This window comes from Trichoplusia ni, chromosome 20, assembly GCF_003590095.1.
Source record: "Trichoplusia ni isolate ovarian cell line Hi5 chromosome 20, tn1, whole genome shotgun sequence".
NCBI classification, from domain to species: domain Eukaryota; kingdom Metazoa; phylum Arthropoda; class Insecta; order Lepidoptera; family Noctuidae; genus Trichoplusia; species Trichoplusia ni.
The window spans coordinates 5,707,513-5,731,699 of record NC_039497.1 but is presented as its reverse complement, the minus strand read 5'-3'; the positions used below and the strand labels follow the sequence as shown (position 1 = coordinate 5,731,699).

General features: G+C 37.8%; 2 protein-coding genes across 2 annotated transcripts; one reads left to right on the top strand and one right to left on the bottom strand.

Annotated features, from left to right (window-relative positions):
• Positions 1–263: 263 nt before the first annotated feature.
• LOC113503961 (macoilin-1-like) lies at positions 264–16,981 on the top strand. Its single transcript, XM_026886106.1, has 13 exons — positions 264–771; positions 2,328–2,469; positions 3,572–3,698; positions 5,196–5,470; positions 5,624–5,845; positions 6,317–6,488; positions 6,917–7,042; positions 7,476–7,642; positions 10,750–10,922; positions 12,862–13,182; positions 13,467–13,605; positions 15,648–15,840; positions 16,161–16,981. The coding sequence occupies exons 1-13, from the start codon at positions 692–694 to the stop codon at positions 16,334–16,336; spliced, it is 2,313 nt and encodes a 770-aa protein (XP_026741907.1). The 5' UTR covers positions 264–691; the 3' UTR covers positions 16,337–16,981.
• A 4,303-nt stretch (positions 16,982–21,284) lies between these two features.
• On the bottom strand, positions 21,285–23,966 carry LOC113503960. Its single transcript, XM_026886104.1, has 4 exons — positions 23,625–23,966; positions 23,094–23,501; positions 22,230–22,595; positions 21,285–22,096 (listed from the first exon to the last, which is right to left on the bottom strand). Exons 1-4 carry the CDS (start codon positions 23,958–23,960, stop codon positions 21,698–21,700), a joined length of 1,509 nt encoding a protein of 502 aa, XP_026741905.1. The 5' UTR covers positions 23,961–23,966; the 3' UTR covers positions 21,285–21,697.
• Positions 23,967–24,187: the final 221 nt, after the last annotated feature.

Below are 24,187 nucleotides of genomic sequence, written 5' to 3'. Positions count from 1 at the left end.
AGACATGGCCTTTCACTAGAGGTTTATGAATTTTTTTAACAAAAATATCATTTAATTATGTATTGAAGATAAATTATACTGATGAACTATGTAAAGTTCAAATTATTTTAATCTTTTGCATGTTTTTGTTGATTCAATTCTTTTAAATAGCCTGAAGTTCATCGAGTATCTTATAAATTTAATTTGACAAATGCTACACTTTACCATTCTGGCAAAAACTTCATTTTATTTATCGTTTTAACTTGTATACATTTTTAGAAATGAAATGATAGCTTAATTTGCTATAAACATGAACCTAAAATGAAAGATTATTTATATTGTTAAGCTTAGGTCTAGTATTTAAAGTAGTTAATCAATTATTATTATCAATCATTAAAATAGATTCTTCTTTCGTAGGTGTTACAAAATACTAATAACTTGACATGTATGATCTATTTATACATCTGTGACGTATATACATTGTTTTGTTATGGATGGTTTTTGTGTATTATTCTGGCAACATTTAGTGTGTGAGTGAACGCAAAAAAAGCTTGCCGATATTTCATCCATCTCCCTCGTAAATTTTGGACATAGGCTGATTGACAACAAAAGGCACTATTTTGAGGATCATTGTTGTTTTAAATGTTTCCTTGTAAATAAGTGTTGTGAAAAGAGCGCCTGTATTCGTGACTTACACCGTGGATGAAAAAATATGAAGCGGCGAAATGCCGAAACTGGGAAGTTGCGGCGCCCCTTGAAGCGCACAAAAATCACCGAAGGAATGTACGGAAAGTGAGTGGATACTGTTTATATTGTTAATTTCACACGAGCGCATAGTTATAAATATCATGAGACTTATAATTCTGTGATAAAGTTGACATAAATAACTTGAATTGTATATCCGTGGGTAGAAAGTACCATCTGGCGATCGCTGGCCACCTTCTGTGTGGAGCGAATACAAAAAGAGGATTTTTTTTTCTTTGAAAATGTTTGCGAAAGCGCAACATGTGTAGTCTGCATGTTATTATTGTCTTATTTCTTATGTTGGACAAGTCGTCCATAAAAAGCGTGATACATACCTTGAATACATTAGCCTGACAAATGTAAACATAGTTATGCCTCTACATTCGCGAGATGCTAAAACAGAATAAAGTGAACTGCATTTATATTTGAATAATAAACGAAAGTGAGACTTCCCATTGAATTTGTAAACAAGTGTTCACACATAAACAAATAACTCTATAGAGCTGTAGAGATACATGTATAACACATATATTTCAATCACTGCAGTTATTGATGGCAAGGGCCTGACCTGCATATTGTTTTCTCATCTATTTCAATTAGCTACATGTAAATATAGTGCCCTTATCTAGTTTCACAATGTTTCCTCCAAATTTGTGAGTATTTTCGTAGCTTTACAGCATAAATAAAGGTTTCTATCAAGGTTTAAATAACATATCTGTAGAATGAAATTCAGTACAAAATACATACAATATGTTGTTACATTTAGTAGAATATTGATTGAGTATCACAATAGGAATATTATTGTACAAGACACAATTGCTTATATAGCTTTAGCACTGTTTAATAAATGCCTGATAAAATAATCAAGAGCCATTTTTGTGTAACTCATCATGTATTTAATAAAAGAAAAGGTGCAATGAAGTCATAACATATAAAAATACTGGACTTTCTTCTCTAAGTTTGTTAGAGACAATGATCCTTTATCAATATAAAAGGAGGGAAGAGCTGATTGTTACCCCAATACCTTATAATGTACTACTGCCACTAAGAAATTATATTTCATGATTTAAAACACAAATTATAAAGAAAATTTTATAAGTCAATGTAATAATGACAGGTTTTTAAATTCAAATAATACCATTAAATAATTACTTGTCTGACCTTGAAATATATTGTACCCTATAGTTTAATTTATGGGAGTGGATAATATTAATCAAACATACAGGTCAATAAATTGTTCTTTTTGAACTTATATCCAAGAGACTATTGTACTATATTCCAAATAAGGCTTAATTAGAATGATGTAGACGGAAAAACATTAGCTGATACTATTGTGTACTATACATGGTTAATAAAAGCAAGATTTTGTTCAAGATTTGTATAATAATAACATTTTTAAGAAGCTTTATTTCATAATTTCTCCCTTAGTCATCAAAAAATTACTTAGTGTCAGTAACATTGAATGGTTTCAAAAATAGACTCAACAAATTCTCCAAATCCAGTTCAAGTGAATGTTACTAATTGCCTAACCTGATACAAATTAAACCTAAGTATCTCAAAGCTTTTTTTCAGGATGTATAGTAATTATCCTAAATAATTTCCAGTTCAATGCTGTACCTGAAGTTTGTGATGATTTGGGCAACAGTTGTGATGGCCGACTACATGCTGGAGTTTAGGTTTGAGTTCCTCTGGCCCTTCTGGATGATGCTGAGATCAGTATATGATTCATTTAAATATCAAGGACTTGTGAGTATTACTTTCATAATAATATCAAGTTCTATTTGTCACATTTTTAGAAAAGTTTCTGAAACGATAATCATTAGCTATTTGTCACTATTATTTAAAAGTGGATGCTTGTTTGCTCTTTGTATTAAAAGGGCTGGAATTAATATGAGAGCTTACATAATTACTTAGGCTACAATAACTTTTTACTTGCAGTTAATGTTGAATATCTTGTAAAACTGTAAATTGAGACGTCGGGAAAGAGCTACGAAATATCACTGTCTCTGTTTCACACATCTAGCTTCTATAGTTTGATCTCGCTCTCACAAACTTTTATCTCTTTTCCGATGCGCCAACTTACATCTTCCGTACTCAGAGAGGGTGTTGGTTACCAATTCACACAAACAATTGTGTAGGTGTAGGTAACGATATTTATTTCGATTTACTTGAGTATAAAGTGTATTACGGCGCGGATAAAACCTTATGGCGAAGCTATTATGTAGCTAAAAGTTATAAAAGCTACAAATTAAATTAACAGTTATTTTTAGATTCGAGAACAAAATAAGAAGTCGCAAAGAAAGTGCACAAACCCTTTATTTCTACAGTAATATGAGAACAATTATGACAACTGTAAAAATCACATTACTATATTTAATTCTCATGCTCCAAAATTCGTGAGACATATTTTAAAAGACAAAGATTTATGATCATACAGATGATATTAGCAGTAGTCAGCTTGCGGACCTACTTCAGCCGCGTCGGGTATATCAGAGACTGTACTGTTTATAATAAAAAAAATATCAATACAACTATTTAAAAAAAAACCCTGCTTTTTCCGCGTAAAAAACGACAAAACTGTAATGAATAGTCTATAAACTTTCGTGGTAGTTTAATCGTTGAAGTTATCCCTTAAAAAAAAACATAGAAGTATTCAGATTTACAGTTCAGTCGTGAAAGTATAACAACCAAACATTCGTAATTAAAAAAAATAGCAAAAATTTATCACCAACACAAGAAGAATAAAATTTGAATTTCTGATTAGCATTTCGAGTTTTTGTACCATATCCACTATTTGTCTTTATTTCCAAATGTTAGGATGTTATCAATAATGTGGTTTTTGTTTCAGGCATTTTCCGTATTCTTCATCTGCATAGCACTAACTTCAGATATGATATGTTTCTTCTTTATACCTCTACAGTACATATTCTTTGCAGCAAGTACCTATGTGTGGGTACAATATGTGTGGTACACATGTGAGTCCAACTTTATATACATAAACCTTTCCTCATACATTTAATTACTAAAATATGATATGAACTGAGAGCTAAGTACTAAGATAATTTATATCTTAGTACTTAGCTCTCGTTTTATTATTATTTGATTGGATCCTGGCGTAAGGTCAATGCCTGATGACGTCATGAGTATCTTGTAAGTCGTAAATGAGGATGCATCGTAAATCGAAGTTCAGATAGTACTTAAGTCAAGTGTATCTTTATATTTTCGTGGAAATAGACCTTCAAAAGCGCGTAGTCGCTTGAGACTTTTATTATTTACTAGCTTATTTGCTTATTTGCCCGCGACTTCGTCCACGTGGTTAGAAGATATAAGTTAAGATTTATATCTACCCTGTTTTTTCCACATTTTCCATTGTATCTTCGCTCCTATTAGTAGCAGCGTGATGATTTATAGCTTTTTTCAATTTGAACCAGTAGTTCCTGAGATGAGCGCGTTCAAACAAACAAACAATCAAACAAACAAACTCTTCAGCTTTATATATTAGTATAGAGTATAGATTTAATAGTTTATGTTTACGTGAAATATGAAGAAGTGGTTCGTATTAGCAGTCAACAGTGACAAAACGTATTTTGTAAGACAGTTCGATCCGTTTAAAAGCTAAGTGGATTTGAAATCCACTGCGATATAGGGATCATCTCATTGACCTAATCATCATCTAATTTTATTGTTAGAAAAATTTATTCTTTATTCAAAGTAATGGATTACAAGTTATATTAAAGTCATGTAAATTCAAACAAACAGACTGTTTTATTATAAAGTAAATTTTATTTCCGTGGGAACATTTCGGCACATACATTTCCCAAACTTTACCGATCATATAATTTTATGTGTGCTACACAAATAGCTCGCGTTTGGCTTACATACAAAAGTAACACTTATTACACTCGGTTCTATTAATAGAATAACGCGATAATTTTATAAGGATTACGGCATTGTTTTTGTGAATGTTTATAAGGTTCAATTTGCTTTTTTACGATTTCTGTTTATATTTGAGCGAGCCCATGTGGTTGTGTAAACAGTCACTGACAAAAAATTAGCTGTTAGGGTGAAGTGTTGTTTTTGACTAGGTTTAGTATGAAGTCACTGAGTCAATTACATCATTCATTTGTTTATATTCGCGATAAAATACGACACATGAAACTGGTGAAGGCTGTTGGAAATTTTTTGGTTAAAGCATTTTTCCGTGTTATGATCAACTATTCAAGGTTATGCTTCCTAAAGGAGTTTATTGGGGATACAATGCAAGAAATTGAATTGATTGTTTGAATTCCGGTTTTTAATATGTTCACGTTGAACTGCAGTTTACTTGGTATTTATTTGATTTGACCAATAACTTCTGCGTAATTAAATCAGAAGTAATTTGTTATTTGACATGGAGTTACACAGTCGTCAAAAATAAGTTCAGCGTCATTTACATAGAACATATTAGAGTAACCAAGCAAATCTGTTAACAGTTGCAGATAAAGGCATCTGCGTGCCAACAGTAGCGATATGCTGCCTGCTGGTGTACGTGGAGGGGCTGTGGCGGGGCTCGCGCGGCGGCGGCGGCTCGCTGTGCCGGCCGCTGGCCGCGCACTGCGTGGGCTACCCCGTGGTCACGCTGGGCTTCGGGGCCAAGGCGCTGCTGGCCCACCGCCTGCGCCAGCGCCGCCAGCGACACGTGCGCGCCATGAACGAGTTCTACTTCCAGCTCATGCGGGACGCGCTGCCCGAGACCGCCGTAGACCAGGTGCGACTCTCCAGGCTAGACGACGTGACTCAGGGAAACCATTACCTCATGATAAAGAATCATGAGGTAATGGTTTCCCTGAGTCTGAGTCTGACTTTTGTATTTTTACTGACTTTAAAAGACATGCTAAAACTACATGTATTTAATGGTTAGACACAGAGTCAACAGCAGCCACAGCAGCAAGCGTCCACGAAAGAAGGCGTGGTCGCGAACGGCGGCTCGGAGTGCGGGACACAGACGCAGCCGCAGTCGCAGACGCAGGCGCAGGCGCCGGCCGACGCGCGACACATGAACGGCTCGCTGCGGCGCTGCCGGTTCAAGACCGCCGACCACAACGGACACTGTCCGCAGGAACACGCGCAGCTGCAGGCTAAGGTACGCCCGGAAACACACTTACGCAGTCATTGTCATACGAGCAGTCACTCACACATATACACTTGTGTACTCACACATATACGTCTACAAGTTTATGCAGAAGGGTAACGCTGCCTCGATAATTATCCTGCTAATATTGTAAACGCGAAAATGTTTATTTAAGGACGTTTATTTTTGTTCCCCATTCACGCAAAAACCACTAGACGGTTTAACACGAAAATTTTTACTCCGATAGTTTATAGCCCCAATTTTATGTTTCGGCAAATCCCGCAAATGGACGGGCTCGCGGGACAGCTAAATGTATTTGACTGTGAAAGTTCTGTATTTTAACATTTTGTTTAAAAGCTGTGTCATGATAAAAAAGCTTAGTGTGGTAAAGCTTTATATTTATTGAAGTTTTTATTCTTTAATTGTGCATTTTTCTTTAAATGTTCGATTTAAATATCTACAATAGAAAAGTTTATTCAACAGTTAGAGAAATTAGAGAAGCACTTAGCAGCGCAGAGCGCTAACCGCGAGCGCGAGAAGGCGGGCGGCGGCGGGACCGCGCCCAGCTCCTCCGCCAGCTCCAGCGGCAGCTGCTGCAGCTCGCGCCCGCTCAGCAACGGGGCCGCCGCGCATGCTGACGACGACGACGCCAAAGGTACTCCAGGGACTGGCGAAATGACGGGATTTCGAGCCAATGAATAACAAGTAAAACAAGCTGATTAGATCAGCTGGTAACGGGTTTTTTTATTAGATGAAATGTTATGAGAGCGAAAACTTCTGTTTAAGCCACGTAATCATTAAGAAAAATTGTCTCGCGAATAAATTAATAAGTTTAGTTAAAATTAAAAAATAAATGCATTCATTTAAACAAGCATTCGTGGATCACAAATGCTTCCTACACAGCGATCAAACCCGCGACACTAATCGCCCAGTGGATTTTTTAATTTTTCCCAGACTTGTTGCACGTCGCATCAGTAAACTGCTTAAAATTTTATCAGATATTTAAAATGTTAAAAAAGTCGCCTACAATCACTTCTTCGAAAATTGTAATATCAAATATTTACTCAATTTTCTTATTCACAGGTGGTGTAAAGTTGTCAAAGTTGGAAAAGAAAGAGGCTTATAGTACATTAAAAGAAGAAAAAAGAAAGAATAAAAGCAGAGATAAAGATAAGGAGAACAGCGATAGTCATAAGAGTACAGAAAACAGTGAGTACATTATTATATAACACAAATGAGCATATTGACTTTATAGGAGTAGAAGATGGTCCATTAAGATATTAGGCACAACCTTCAAAATAATTCTAATAAAGAGAATTTGTAGCGACACTGATTGAACGTAATATGTTTTTTAAAGCAAAAACTTACAACAGACTTGAAATTAAAAATTTGGTGACATTTTGATGGGACCAAATGACAGCTATCTCAAGTTAAGAGTAAGAAGTTATGAGGTAGTAAACAAAAAAATACACAAACGAATTGAGTACCTCCTCCTTATTAAAGTGGCTTGAAATAAATCGTTTAGTGACAAAGTGAGTTGGTTCGACGTTAATCTATTGATTGGACACCCGGAAAAAAAGTCAACATCCCCATTTCGTACATTTTCTTGACTCTAAGTATTTAATGTTATTTTTATTTACAGCAAAAGAACATATAGTTAAAGATAAAGATGTAGAGAGTACAAAAGAGTGTATAAAAATTAAGGAATGCAGTAATAAAGAGTTAAAAGAAAAGGAAAAAGAGAAGGAAAGAGAAAGAGAAATGAAGGAGAAAGAGAAGGAACGGGAGAGGGAAAGAGAGCGGGAACTGGTGAGTTTTTTATTTGTCTTAACTAACCAAGTCGGATTAATTTGGTATTTATCTCAACTCGACTAATTCTGTCTGGGAAACTATTGTATAGACCTCCTTATCGTTTTCGATAATGGCGACCCTTGGCAATTGACTTCCTAGCGTGAACCCTGATTTGAATGGCTAGACCGAGTTTAGATCTAAACACTGCAAGTCGCAAGCGCTGCAGTAAAGTTGACCCGCAGAATTGAGAGTATAGGTGTACGATGGCTTTGTGGTCTTTTTGGGCTTGGCGCTTTTCGTCTAGCTTCTGGAGTCGTTTCACCAAGACGAATTGACGTTTTCAAAAATAGTTTTGCGCCAAGAGGACCTATTTAAAGCAAGCCTCTCCCAATCCTTAGGGTCAATAGCGCAAGCCTTCAGATGTCTTTTAAATACGTCCTTGTAGCGCAGATATTGACCTCCAAGCTGCCGTTTACCTACAGCCATCTTGGAGTAGAAGATCGCTTTGGGTAGACGGTGGTCGTCCATACTTAGTGCTTACCATACTACTGGTAAACTAATGTGTTTACTGGTCGACCTTACCCGGCATCGCACGCTGTACGATCTTACGGACACCCACTCTCTCGGGGGCGAAAACGGGTAGTATCCGACTCTTCCTAGCCGCCGGGTGACGTCAGCCACGTCTTGTGCCGACACGTGGTGCTGCATAGCATGGCAACCCGTGCCAGCCGCGGGGACCCGCCGGCCGGGAGCGGCGCGAGCGTGTCAGGAGGCCGACGTCGGCCTCCTCGCCCCATACGTGGGGTCGCACCCGTCACTACCAAAGTGCGATCCCTCGTCGTGGGAATACGTGAACATACTGCACGGGCAAGGGCCCACGATCATAAATTTTAGTTTTTTGTTTATACATCCCCAATAGGCAAAGATTAGCAAAATGAAGCATTCAATTGTGAAGTAGACATGTTTACGAGTTATTATTAACGATTCGAGCGACAATTTATGCGTTTTATTCAAGTGGATGGGCAGGAAAAGTTGAAAAAGTAGAAAAAGCTTCAAAAAACACAGCTTTAATTTTGTCACCTATGTTCTCGACGTCATACGGACCTGAAAATGGCTAAAATGGCTGCAAGAGCAGTTGCACAGCTTCAGGAGGGAGAGTCCCAGAGACCTTCAACTGCACATGAAGACCGTTATATCCGGTTAACTGCATGTCGGGAACTGTAACCGCCCGGACCTTAAAAATGCGACTACGGTGATCAACAGGTACCCAAGTATACCTGACAATCCGAAATCGTCTCCACAAAGATGTTCAATGCTCCAGAGTACGGTCAGTGCGACTCAAACTGACCATTGCTCATCGATCTGCGCGTTTAAGATTGGCTCGGGAACGTTTAGTTTGGACTATAGACAATTGGAGCACGGTACTCTTTACAGACCAATGTAAGGTCAAGTTTTATAGTGACGACAAACGAATACGCGTGTGGAGAAAACAATGTGAACAATTAACAAAACCCTGCATCCATGGAACAGATCGTTTTGGGGAGTCCAAGTGTTATGGTGTGGGGAGGTGGGGGATAGGTCTGCAAAAACCACCAGTTGTGCGCGTCTTGTTCATGTTGAGCGTCATCCAACCTCACATTACCCCATTTTCACAAATAGTCAACAGGAACTCACAAACGCGCTAAAACTCTGTTGGGAACGAATACCAGAGCAAAATGTTACCTATCTAATTGAACGTAAACCAGATAGGCTCAGAGAGTGCATTCAGAGTAGAGGAAGCCCTACTTGTTACTAAGAAAAACATTGCTCTGGGATTATTTGCAAAAAAGTTTATTTGTTAGGTTTAGTTTACAGTGCTCATTATTTTGTTGCAACTTCCCTAAAAAGAGAATTTTGTGTGTATTTAAAAAAATCAATTTTGATGTTAATTATGCTAAAACAGTTTCTTAATATTTAGCGTAACCACATTTATCCAAAAATAACAATAAAGTATGAATACTTTGTAATTACAGCCTAAGAATGTAGTGGGTCCTATTTTATTTTGAGTAGTTTATGTACGTATAAACATACATATTTATGTATGTGTTTTTTTTGTTAAATACATATTTAATATTTTTTTTATAATTATTATACTAGTTTCAAATGAAACTGTCATTAAGACAGCTCATTCAAAATGATTTTGATTAGCTCATTCAAAACTAGGGAATGCAAAACCGGGTTCGCCGAAACCGAAAAACCGGGATTTTTCTCAAAAACAAAACCGGTTTTCAATCGACCAAATCGGTTATTCGACTAATCATCTTATATCAATTTATCGGTCTGGCAACTCTGATAAATATGAAAAAAGTGTGTTGCACTATTAGGGTATAACATTAGAAATGTCTGATGGAAAGGGATAAGAGAGAAACACAGAGATGTTCAAATTTTTGGTTCCAAATGGTTGGTACTAAAAATTTTAACACCTCTGTGTCTCTCTTTATTAAATATACAAATAGATCCACAGATTATCAAGGGGTTATCTGTGAATAGATCTTACTAATTATTAATTAAAAAATTGGCACAAGTTTTCCTTTTTGTTATTTTCTTCTGATTGAAGTTGTGTTTTTGTTTAATTGATTAAACTTTAGCGTAAACCGAATACATCCTTTCCCCAGCATATTTGTCATAATGATTACAGTGATATATCATTTCAAATCTTAATATCTGTTTACTACAGTGTAAATTTGTTAGAAAAGTCAGGACTTTTAAGTTCTTACATTTTTTTGGAAACCCGGTTATCGTCCCAAAACCGAAAAATAAAACCGGTTATGAATTTTCCCCGGGTTCGCAATCCCTATTCAAAACACATTGGAGTGCCTGTACCGGCACTACTGCTCACCCGGTTGTATTTCAAACGCCAGTATCTCACAGCATTGGTAACTCGCGGCGCGGTCGGGTACGGCGCCCCCGCCTGGACTTGCGCCGCCGCAAGGGCACTTAGGAGCGCGTGCCGCTAATAAGCCTATACCTTGGTGCTGCCTCGACTCTAGCTCGTGAAAGCGACGCGCTTGTGTCTGTGCCAGACGCGAGCGCTTCGCAGTCGCCTGTGCGGGTGATTATTAACTGTAACGTGTGTGTTGCCGCAGCGCTCGGCGCGCGAGTGCAGCGAGGAGCTGAAGCGAGTGCGCGTGGAGCTAGCAGCGGCGCGCGCGGCCGAGCAGGACGCCCGCCGCGCGCTGGCCGCCGCCGCCGCCGCCGAGCGCCAGCGCCGCGCCGACCACCACCAGCTCAAGCAGGCGCACCAGGCGCTGCAGCACAAGTAAGGACACGCACTCGTACCTCCCACACTATGTGCGCGTGGGGCTGGCGGGGCCCGCGCGCTCGTCTCTGTGCTGGGTGGGAATCGAACCCGACCTCCAATATAGACGTCAGGGTCACTAACCAATAGACCAAAAGACCAGTCAAATATAATATATCACATCACGAATATAAAGTTATCTTATAAAAAAAACCTTACGTGGTGTGTTCTGATTAAGGTTAGATAAAAAATGATATGAAACATATTGCTTATTTTATTTATTGTTAAACCCAACAAACATCCAAAAAATATATATAATGCATCCATCTCAAAAATATTTCAAAACACATGACAGCATAAAAAAATACACTATCACAACCTTTCACCAACACTCAGTAAAACGTACACCGAAATTCATCCGCGCACTTCGTGGACTCGACACCAAACTTCCTATGATACCAGCACACCCAGCCATCATTCCGATACCTAGAACTGGTACTTTCAGGCCGGTTCGTCTCACAGAACTGAGTTAACAACGTCTCAATACGACGCAGCACATTAATCTGCTCAGATATCAGATGACTCATTCTTGACGTCTCCATATCATTCAGTATTTTCACGAAACGTTTCTCGTCAGACGCACTTAACAAGCGGTTTTTCAAAGCTTCATATTTGCCAGTTCTGGGCGGATCGAATAACAAATCGCTGACCGCTTCAATACTTTCTTTATCCAGTTTCGATATAACCAGATGGTACTTGCTCTTGTCATCTTCTTGTTGTAATGACATGTAAGCCTCGAATTGCTTGAACCATAGTTTAGGTGATTCCGGCCAGTATTGCGGTATTTGTAGATTCATAGCGGCAACGGACAACTGTTGACCGACATTTATAGGTTTTGCCTCCGGAGATGTGGATTTTGTTTCTTCCTGAACAGTTTTTGTTGAGTCCATTTTGTGTGACTTGATAACGTGCGTTCGCTATCGTGTTTGAGCGGCAAGTAACTTGAATACTTTTAATGCTGACGTGGTTTGTTTAAAGGTACCTGTATATTGGATTTATGGTTGAGTTGACGGATACTTTGAGGTTTCTTGTGGGTTTAAAGTGTGTTTTAGCCAGACGTATAGATAGATTAACTTAATTACTGATTGGTGACCAAGATTTATGATGGGCAGAAGATGGAATAGGATGGATGCGAAGGGCAAGAGACAGAGAAGAATAGCATAAACAAAGGCTGATGATGATGAAGAGTTTATTATTCAAGGCAAAACGGTTTCTTCCATTCTTAAATGTGACAAAAAATACTCTTGCTTAGACATTGCAGTATCATAAACGAACTTTTCGGTTATCAAAAGTCATGTGCAGTATAAAAATAGAATTAGGGCGGTATATTACTGTTTTTATTTTTAATTTCCGTTATTTTTCTATATGAGAGCTAGGTCAGTGTGCAGGGTACTTAGGTTTGGTAGTAACGCTTATGGTCTCATTTTACAAGTGTTATCTTTACTTCGAAGCGCCTGCGCATCGTTTTTATTTCTTTCAGTATAATGTTACAGCACTTTGGTCTATATTGTTTATGTTTGTGTTTTAAGTTATGCGCACTGGAGAGTTGTTAATCATATTTACGAGAATAGAATTTGGTAACAAAATTTATGAAAACTTAGTACGCGCATATATCAGGAAGTATGTTGCCGCTATGAATCTACAAATACCGCAATACTGGCCGGAGTCACCTAAACTATGGTTCAAGTAATTCGAAGCTTATATGTTATTGGTACGATTTGAAAAATAACCTTCCTCATGTACTTCAAAAGGTTTTCAAGGTTACTCTCAATTAATCACTCACTCACACAATTTATTATAGCTTAGCTACGAGCCATCATAAATAACCTCGCGCACAAAGTCGCAGGCAATACCTAATATTATTATATCATATGCTATATGAATGTGTCTGTACCTGTAGGTTGTCAGCGTGGCGCACAGGCGAGCGCGCGTCGCTGGAGCGGCGCCTGGGCGAGGAACGGCGCGCGCGCTCCGCCGCCGAGGCGCAGCTGCTGCGGGCCAAGCACGCCGCCAGGCCGCCCAGGTACCTGCACTTATGTGTCTATATGACCTTCATTTTTAAAAGAGTAACTTATGGTGTTTTTTGCCGGTTCTTCTCCATAACAATGACACTTTGGTACCGCGAAACTAAAGTCATAACTGCAACGTTTTGCAAGAGCCTGTTAAACGGCCTACTTGAAATAAAAACTTTTGATGTTTTTGATTTTGATATCATCAGATAACTGCTTATTACATGCTACAATACTGCTGTCAAATTTTGGGTCAAATGGCGTGTATTTGAGACTTGAGAGGAAGGGAGTATCAGACTTTTACGGAGTAAAATCCACCCATGTTCCTTCCAATGGGATCCTCAGTGCTTGATGACATGTCTTTGGAGCAGAGCACAAACGCGCCTTTCTACATGGGTCTGGTCCTGATCGCTGGCCTGTGCCTACAATGACCGGGGGTCATCACTAGGCTCCCTGCCTCCCCATGTTCCTTGTTACTAATCCCGCGTTGTGTCAGCGCGGAGTGCGAGAGCGAGCTGTGCCGGTCGCGGCGCGCGGCGGCCGAGGCGGAGGGCGCGGCGCTGCGCCGGGACCTCACGCGCGCGCGCGAGCGGGCCGCGCAGCTGCAGCGGGACCTCGGCCTCGCCACCGACCAGGTACCCGGCCTCAATACTGTGGGGAGAGAGAGGACCACTCTCATAACCTGAGGGAACGATATACGGCCGCTTTCTATATTCGATCTCAATCCAAAATTTACGGATCGAGATTGACATTTGAATCCATTTACAACTTTTAGTGTTTCTATAACCGATCCATGGATCGTTTTCTCGATCTTTTTCTTCAATCTATCTTTGGGAGGGCGGATCGAGATTTTAGATTGGTATTTGTACGAAAGTGACAGTTATGCGTTTTCTATAACCGATCTCTGGTTTTGACAAATCGATTTTTGGCCTTTTTTGATCTATAATTGCGATCCCCAATTTTTTACGGATTGTACTGAGAAATCTGTTAAAATGGAAATATTTTCAAGTGATAGTGATAGCGATCTTGAAGTATTAGCTCAGCTATCGGACTGGGATAGTAGTGACAGCGAAGTAGAACAAACTCTGTCCTTAAAATTTGTAATTGTGATTTAGGTATCGAGTGGTTGTTCTGTACTTTACTTGTAAACGGGGGTCAAGGATTTAAGCTGAAGACCAGCGCTCAGTAATTCTTTTGGATTGCTAAGCATAAGCTGACGCTTAAACTTTTTTGCTTTCGGTATTATAGTTTTTGTGTACTAAGTACACTTTTACCAATATCTGTAATACTGGAATCAATGGATAACGATTATAATATTCTCGTTTTGATTTATTTATTTAAAACCATGAAGTATCATTACAGGGTTTACCCTAATGCGACAGCAAAGAACTTATACTAAACAAAAATTGAAACACATTTCATTATTAAAAACACGTCAGTCTGATTTTGAAGAAGTTGGTGGTATGGAGAGCTCTTGTAAGAGGTGCTTTGGCGAGCAAATTTGTTCTCGCGGTAGGAACCAGCAGTAGGTGCGGGCTTCGCCGCCCACTCCGCCACTCAAGCACTGCAATACTTCCGGGTGATTCTCCACTCCACGAAGCACCTTCACCAAGTAGACGACCAGTGCAAACTCCCGTCTCATATACAGTTGATTATTGCCAACCATGCCCAGAACAAACAGAGTGGGATCCATGAGTAGGTAGAACGGATGCGCTCGAATATTACCGCTGTATTCTATTGTATAGCTGAGACATCGGAAAAACAAACAACAATTAAACTTGCGATTTTAAAATATATTATGTTAATGTCAAACTGACTGACAACTTTTCGATTGACTGACGTTCCGTTGCTCATCAATAAACGTTTATTGTCGTTTATGCTTTTTCTAATCTTCAGGTAGAATTATAGTATTTACCGCTACGACTTCCCAATCTTTTATTTTTGTATTTTGTGCAATTTCTAGTGATTATACATAAAATAGATAAGCTCTAGGAAAAAAGCCACCATTTTACTCATTAATAATCGCTGAAGTACTTTTTCTGCACATGCGTAAAACAAAACGTTTACCAGGGCGATCTATCCGTTTTTTTTCGATGGATTTCGAGACGAGATCGATTAAAGAAATGCAGATTCAAGCTCAATCGAGGGATTGAGAAAAATCTGGATTGATCGGAATCTTAGATTCGGGATCGAATATAGAAAGCGGCCGATAGCAACGCACCAAGTCCAGGTCCAAACTCCACAAGGAATTCCATTAGTGGATGTTGCTTACATACTTAGTTTCTGTCTTTACTCTCGCTGGGGGTTTGTTAAGTTTTGCCAATAAGTCCGGAAAAACAGTCAAAATTGCGATCAGACTAATTGCAGTAACCAAACGATTCTGTATTAAGTTAGATATAGGATCCTCACTGTTATGTATCTTTAAATAACTAGCAAAACATACATGCACTGATCAAAAAGGATGTCAATGGAACCCCCAACCATTGTTAAAAATGGTTAAAATCAACTAGTTTTTTTTTGTAAGAGCTCGGGTCACTATTGTACCGCAGTCAATTTGTTAATTTCAATAGACAGACGGTCTTTAAATTTTACCCCGGGTTTGCTTTTACAATACACGATACATATTACATCCAATACTAAGAGACAAAACTAAAAAAAAAATATATTTAAAATCCAGGTGCGGTCATTAGAGTCGCTTAAAGAGCAGCACCTAAAGAAGGTGGCGGCGGCTGCAGAGCTGGAGCACGAGTACAACAACCTGCAGAAGAACCACACGTACCTGGAGTCCTCGCTGTCCTCCGAGACGCGCGTCAAGCTGGACCTGCTGTCCGCGCTGGGCGAGGCCAAGCGCAAGCTGCACATACAGGAGGGTGAGCACAACAATCTACTTATTTTTCTTTGCCATTCAAAAAAATAACTCGATTAGGAATTTAAAACTTGTGTCGCTCGGGGTTTCAAAAAGACACCCAGATTCAGGACAAGCATTCGTGCATAAAGGCTTGTCCTGCCTGACCACTCGACTATCCATCGATTTAATTCTTGAAGCTTCGAAATGTATACCTTTTATGTATTTGTGGTAATTTTGGCAACTGTGTAATTGTAAAAGGCTTGTTTGTGTCTGAAACAAGTCCACTTGTTGTGATCTTTTATTTCAAGTATTAGTTATTAACGCGTATCTGGCCTGCGTCAGGTTTAATATCCCGGCAAGACAAGGAGATGGAGGAGCTGAAGGCGCAGCTGCTGGCGGTGATGCCGCCCGCGTTCCCGGGCGCGGGCGCCAGCCAGCGGCGCCTGGACGCGTCGCCGCTGGACCCCAACGCCTGCGTCTACACGCCCAAGCAGCTCGCGCTCGCCTCCGACGCCTGAAGCCCGGCCCGGACCTGCATACCCTAGCTCCCGAACAACCTAGCCGCGATACGCGACCCCCACCAGCATGCGCCGGCGGCCGCGATCCTCCGGCCGGTGGCGCAAGACCCCACCCCTAGAATACAAATAGAAAATAGTACTTCTTAATTTAGGTTCAGAATCAGATTCTAATAATTGTGTGCTGAAACCTAGACGATCACTTCGATTCGAGGGTCGATCCCGGAAGTGTAATAAGAGACGACATCTAGTGCGTACTTAGGTCGCGATGTACCGAGACTACCGAGCTTTGAACCCTACCCGAGCGATGCTGATCTTTGTATGGGCGTTTCCTGATCTCAATTTGTTTTTTTTTTGTTTTCTAATTGATAATGCAAGCTGACAGTTTACATGTTTTCGTTAATTTATTGTGTTAGTTAAAATTAAAAGTGATTTTTTGTAAGTCGGAAGCTAGGTGAGTGATTAAAATTCTGTGTTCATTTTGAAATTACGTATCGTTTTATGATAGTTTGAAATTATAGATGTAAACGCCATTTTAGTTTGTAAATGATATGAATCTGAAGTTTCTGTAGGCGCGTGTCGGCCGCTAAATGTCCATACAAATATCGGTAAAATTAATATACTGGATAAACATTAAAATAATACAAGTGTGTTAGTTTTGTAACAGTGTACGTACATAATGTCGAGACAGAGCGTTTATTTTTTCATATATATATTGAAATATTTTGAATTACACATATTCGTGGTAACTTTATGCTATCACTAGATTGCCCGAAGTAATCGATCCTTAGTGTGGCTGTTCTGTGCTTCCGTCGGTCATTTTTTAGCCGGGGTCGCGCGGACTGCTGTGGTGATTTCATACAAACTTTGTGACCGGGGGTCTGACGCTCCATACAGATGCATCACTAAAAGATTATTATATGTGTCTTAGGTAGCGTCAGACCCGCGGACGACAGTGCATTTTTCGGCATTTCTACGCGTATCGGACTAAAATGATCTCTTCAACCTTAAATTGTATGGATACGAGTCCTCGTGTGATTTGCTGCTGCAGTCAACTAAATACGTGTTCTTTTAAAATTTTATGTGATAAATTGTACAAATTAAGATCTGAGATCGAGTCTTCTTCCTTGTATATTAAATTTGTAGTTTTATTCGACGTTTTTAGTCTAAATTTGTCTGTATTTATGTGTGGCGCCACCTATCGGTACGGTTGTAGAACTTTACGTGTGGCGCGACATTTTCTTGTTGAACATTTGAAAGCTGAATATTGTTTGACGTGTGACAGTTTTTGACAGTCGATTGAACCATGACAGTTGTGATTTTGACAGATGTTCCGGTTTGACAGTACCTGCTTGTTTATAATTCTATGGATGTCTGTGTATTGGAAATTTACTTAAATTAATGTAATTTAAAAGGAACGTTAAATATATTATGTGCAATTTTAAATCGTTATTAATGTTACAAAACAGCAAGAAAATATTAGAACGAGCACATTACTCTACCGTCAGGCGTTATGTGAAACCAAGTATTTTCGCAACAAATCTGTTTGGGATTTAAAATAGACATTCATTTACTTAACAATCACGCTCATAACCAAACTTAACATGCTTTAACAGATAACTAGACTGATATTCAAGCATAATACCTTATTCTTACTTAAACCCTTAGCTCATATACATATATTATTTTATTAAGAAATCTCTTGAGAAACCTTTCCTATCGTCATTAGCCACTAGATCAATTGATCTTTGATATTACGGATTTGGAAGCATGGAAGTCTTATAAACGATGTAACGGTTTACTCCCGCGTATTTATCGGGAGTGCCCGACTAGTTTCGGACCCAACCAGAGTCCTTAATCATGAGCAGACGCGGCGGGGTCGCGATTCGAACGAATTTTTCGACTCGCGACCCCGCCGCATACCTGCATTAATGTAATTGTTACACCAAAAAAAAAAAAAATTCGATTAAGCTATTAATTCACATCAATAAAATTAACGTATCCGAAAATAATGGCCAGTATTAAAAATGAAAAACCCAAACATCCATAGATTTAATTCTGATTTTAATGTATGTATACGTAATGTTACATTGTACCTAAATTTAATGCACTCGCAGTAAGTGCTGTACGTCTGAAATATCTCTGAACGTATTCACGCCAATAAACCTACGCATCGGCTGTTTACTTGAAGATTGCATTTAGAAGACCTACCACCACAATGTATACTGATAGGTCCGTTTGAAGTATTTCCACCTGTCAAAAGGTCCTTCTTAAAACGGACAGCAGAAGCGAAACGCTCTATGCCGCGTACTGCGCTGTCACTCTTCCAAAATAATATAGGTAGGTCTTTAGGGGTTTCAGTATTAATCAAAGTCGCGATAAAGAGGCCAATAGGCCGTACAACTGAATATGTCCAGGTTTGCCTTAAATTGTAATCAATTTTAATACTAACATTCAATTTTACTAAATAGATAAAGAAGAAATATTTATTGACACATGTTATTATAGTAGATTTTATTAGAGTTTTGCAGAGGCTACATTTTAAAAGATTCATTGATATTTCGGTCGTATTATAATAATTTTTGTGCTGTTTACACCCGATTTGTAATTAAAACTAGCGTGATTACTTTTTTAAAATTTAAAGGTCGCGTTGACGAAAAATATCCCATTGATATGTCACAGAAAATATAATAGATATTCTAGCCAGATTTTAAATAAAATACTTATTCAATGCAGATACTACTAGAGCCACTAGAACTTAAAGCAGAATATTTGTAGCGTTAAAAAGGCGGAAGCTAAGAACCACTTCGCTCAGTGCAGTGCGTTGTGTCGCTTCGATATCGATAGTTCGGCTTCTAAAGAACAACATAATTATCTAAATTTTAAATGTGAAGAGTTGCGTATCTATATTTTATGTAACCTTAGCCCCGCCTATTAAAAATGTTCTACTGAATTTAACATTGAAATCAACACTACATTTGTTTATTCTGTAACTAGCTGTTGCCCGCGACTTCGTCCGCATGGTTAGAAGATATAAGTTATGATTTATACCTGCCCTGTTTTTTTTTCACATTTTCCATTGTATCTTCGCTCCTATTAGTCGCAGCGTGATGGTATATTAAAACCTTCCTTGATGAATGGTCTATTCAATACAAAAAGAATTTTTCAATTTGAACCAGTAGTTCCTGAGATTAGCGCATTCAAACAATCTCTTCAGCTTTATATATTAGTATAGATATAGATGTGATATTTTTCGTTGACAGTGAACTTAATACCTTGATTCCATCCAATCTATACGGTATACCACTTGGCATCGCATCTTCCATCTCGAATACCTACAGCTTCCAATCTGTTGCATTTACATAGTACAATTAATTTTATTACATCCAGTACTGGGTAAGAATTGGGATTCAATGTTTGTGTTTATCTAAAATGTATGGTATAGCCATAGACCTTTGCCTGAATGTTGAAAGACTTTCTTAACAGATCAAATACAAAACTACACTCAAACACAAAAGCTTTCGATCAGAGTTATTCATTTAAGGCAAAGACTTATGGTAACACCAAAATATTTTAACAATTATATTGCACAGAATTTTATTGTTATCATTGTTACTATAAACAAAATGGTTGTATGTGCCAATATAGTTCGGAGTAAAGCTCGCTCTTGTTAACTTGTCGACAGATTGAAATGTAACTGGTGTTCAAATACACAAGAATCTCAAGTTCCTGTTGAGTTTGATAAGGAATCTATTTGAATTTAAACGTACTTATGTAATAACCAGGTAGTAGGTAAATCTGTCGGAATAAGTTTGGACTGTGGTGAATAAGTATCAAGTTTCATATTATAAATCAGTATTTTTGGCAATTTAAACAAGAAATTTCAATATTGATTGTTTGAAATCTCATTTCCGTAATTTGTAATCGCCAACCCTAATAAAGCAAGAGCTAAAGAGCATTCACAGAATATCGGCAAGCGATGAAACGCACATTGGTTAAAAGTAAATATTTCTGTATTATTATGAGATTTTTGTTAAATAAAACGTTCACTCTAGTCCTAAAAAGGTCGACTTCAACATTGTCCGGCGGACTACATCACTAGTCAGTTGTTTAAAATATCCGCGGTTAGCACATGCGCAAACATTTTCTTACATTTGATTGCGTATCCATGGCAACGAAATAACGCCCTTATCACCGAGTAGTAAGCAGTAACCCGACGTTATAATTATTGTCTGAAGCTAGATAAGTTGTCAACAATTAATCTTAAAATTGTACTTCAGTTTAATATTGTCACATGCACATATCACAGTTAGTTGATTTCGAGTGAGATTATGGTACCGGTCGCGGACGTGTGAATCGACCTTTACAGTTATTTGTAAACCTTATTTTTAGATGTTTAGTTTTAAATATCAGACTGCGCACTGCCCACGAAGTTTGACTTCCGAGATCCGTTCTATAGTTTGAAACTACGTAAAATGATTGTGAAAAAAGTACTTAATTTTTAGCTTTAGACTTGATGTGATTTTTTGTTCGGAAATAATGAAGTCTGTCTGCCGTACAGACGCCGATGTATATTTTTTCATGAAACCGGATCAATACGAGAGCGTTATCGTAGGAACAAACGTACAATGGAACGATCTGAATTTTCACTAGTGAAATGTAAGTGATAATGTTTGTTTGTATCATAAACAGATGCTGTAACAGCAATAAAAAATCAGACTTGCAAACTTTCGTTTTTATTTGAGAGTTATACCACCCACTCTTACCCCACTTTATGATGTAAAACTTGCATTTGTGGAAGATTGACGCGGCTATAGGCAGTGTAGAGCACTGTCTCATTGCTTTGCCTTATATCAACCCCTTTGAAGACTTTTTTCTTACCAATGGGAAAACTTGGTAAAAGCCTTTCAGGGATTTTTAGTGGACATAACAATGATAATAAAAACCAGTATGGTGTTTACTTTGAACACTTTCACAGTTATTTATTGAGAAACTTATTTCCTTAACCATAGTACATCAGACAATCTTATATACAAAACCCCTTAAAAATATAGGATTTAAACCAAAGTTTAGAAATTGCTAGAAAGTCACAATTTATAAACAAGTGTTGTACTTTCAATTAAATGTATTTACATTTGGTACTTAAGTATTGCCAGTAACAAAATTGATGAATACAATTTGAATTTCAACATACCAGCATTCAATTAAATAAAAATGGTGATTGTTCAGACTAGAAACTAAAAAGGCCTTATCACATGTACTTAACACTGTAACAAAGAGACCACAAGTCTTGGGTAAAACTGTTTGCAAATCAAATTGTGTCCATGAACATTGGTTTTTTAACTGTACCGGCTTATTAACTGTTTAATGTTTCCCATTAAGTCCTGACAGTCTGGCTTCACTCACTAGGCTCTGTATCTCAAGCTGCACCCTCAAAGCTTTCTGCAGATCCATTTTCCTCAACTGAGATGCTATATATTTCCCATAGATATCAAATTCATCCTCTTTTGATGCAGTGTCTGTAGAGTCTATGCTTTCCCTGAAGGTTCTATCAGAATAGTTTGTACTTGGCCTTCTGTGCTTTATTTTTTTCTTTTTACTTTGATATCTTTCGATATGGGATACTTCCCGAGGTTCTGTTTTTAGAATAAGGTTATATTCATCATCTGCTTCTGGAAACGGATCCAAAGTTTCATCCTCAATGTTGTCTTCATTTGGTGACAACCATATTTTTTGGCATGGGTCGTCTGCTGAATCTTGATGCTGGAATTAAATTAAATATCTAAGAAAATAGTTGTTAAGATGAATTTCGATGAACAATTACATAAGCAACATTTAGGGAGCTGGGTAAGAGAGTAAGAGTGCCTTAACTGAGTCAAGTTTGTACACAACTTACATTTTCAAACGAGGAATCATCTGTATTTTTCTTCAAAGCGCCGAAACATTTATGCCATTCGCTAAACCATTTCATGTTCGGTTTATACGTCCATTCCGGGCCGGAGCGTTGCTTTATTTTAGCAATCTCTTGCGAATACGTGGACCTTAGATTCTTAATTTTCATTTTTAATTCGGTTTCGTTTAGCAAGATGCCTGTTGTTTCGTTTAATTCTGCGATTATATCTCGGTAAGCTTTCAGCCTTTTACTTTTTAGTCTGTAGTTTGTGTGCTCCGAATTCCATAAGAATTCGTGATTTAGATATATTTTAACGAATTGATATGTTTCATTTTCACTCCACCTCATTTTATTTGTGTTATTTTCTAATTACACAACCGTAGGTAACGATAAAAGTATAGAAATATTTATTTTGACAACATAAATAACTTTGATTGACATTTGCTCGAAGCTGCTGTCAGTTTCCATTGTTTGAATGTGGTAAGCGTAAAAACTGCTACTCTGAACGAAATGATTTTTGACTACGTTGTTTAGAATTCAATTTATCTTTTTTTTTAACCGAGTGTAAAAATTATATATAGTAAAAATACATTGTAAGATACAAATTCTAGGAAGTGGTTTAAATCGATCTCAGAATAGGTGTGCTGGCAATATTGAAAAGATTATTTTATCATTTCACTTCAGGCTAAAAAAATAATAAGATATCAAGTATCACTTATTTTTATTTACATTCCATATTTCAATCTTTGGTTCATTATTTGCACTTTGGACATAAATTCAATCTAGTTACAAATTGCACTAATTACAAACAAATTGTAAACAAAAATCTATAGTAAATATAAAACTATCTTCCTTCAACTACTTTTAATCACTTGACACTATATCTGAGATCCTGGCTTCACTAACAAGGTTTTGTATCTCCAACTGAAGTCTTAATGCTTTATGTAAATCCATTTTTCTCAGTTGAGAAGCAATGTATTTGCCATAGATATCAAATTCATCATCTTTTGAACATTCTGAAACTGAATCGGATGAATAATTTCTAATAGGAAGACGGTGTTTGACTTTTTTCTTTTTCATTTTCTTGTAATAGACTGGGGAAGTCTGTCTTTCAAGTTTAACTTTAGAGATCGGTTCATCAGGTTTGATTGAGTCATATTCATCATCAGTTTGTGGCACGAGGGGGTCTGGGTTAGCTTCATCTAAGTTGGCACTTTCACTTTCTTGATCAACCCAGATTTGGCACGAAGAGTCTATGTCTAGACTTTCTTGTGACTGAAATAACAAATATTATATTTTAATCCAAAAATTCATAAATAAATATTGTAATCAATATTTTTTGAAAGAACCAAACAATTTTGATCGAATAACATGTTATTATTTATTAGTAAAACTTACATTATATGAAGTAGAATGTCGGCTACTAGGTATATGCTTCAAACAACGATCCATTTCATGAAACCAGACCAGGGAGGGCTCGTAAATGGAGTCAGGACTAGACTTTTGCAGTATCTTGTGTACTTGTTGTGCGTAAGTAGTTCTCAAGTTCTTAATCTTCATCTTAACTTCAGGAACCGTCATTGACTTGGTAGTCATGAATTCTGTACTTATTTCTGAGTAGGCCTTTTCCCTCTGGTATCTTAGTTTGTAGCCGGGATGTGCGGGGTTCCAAAGACATTCATGCTTTATATAAATCTTCACGAATTCTAGAGTCACTGCTTCACTCCACCGCATTTTGATTTACTGTTTAAATAAATAAAGAAAATGTATTTGTTTTCGCTGTTATTGTCGTCCATTTGACAGTGACATTAAAAGTAAATAATAGAATTTTGACATTAAAGTGTTGCCATTGCTTTGTAAAATACTACTATAAGGCCATAATTTCGTTCTGAAAAAACACTTGTAGAAATACAATATAGGTTTAACTATAAGCTGCAGGACACTTGATAACATCATTTTCT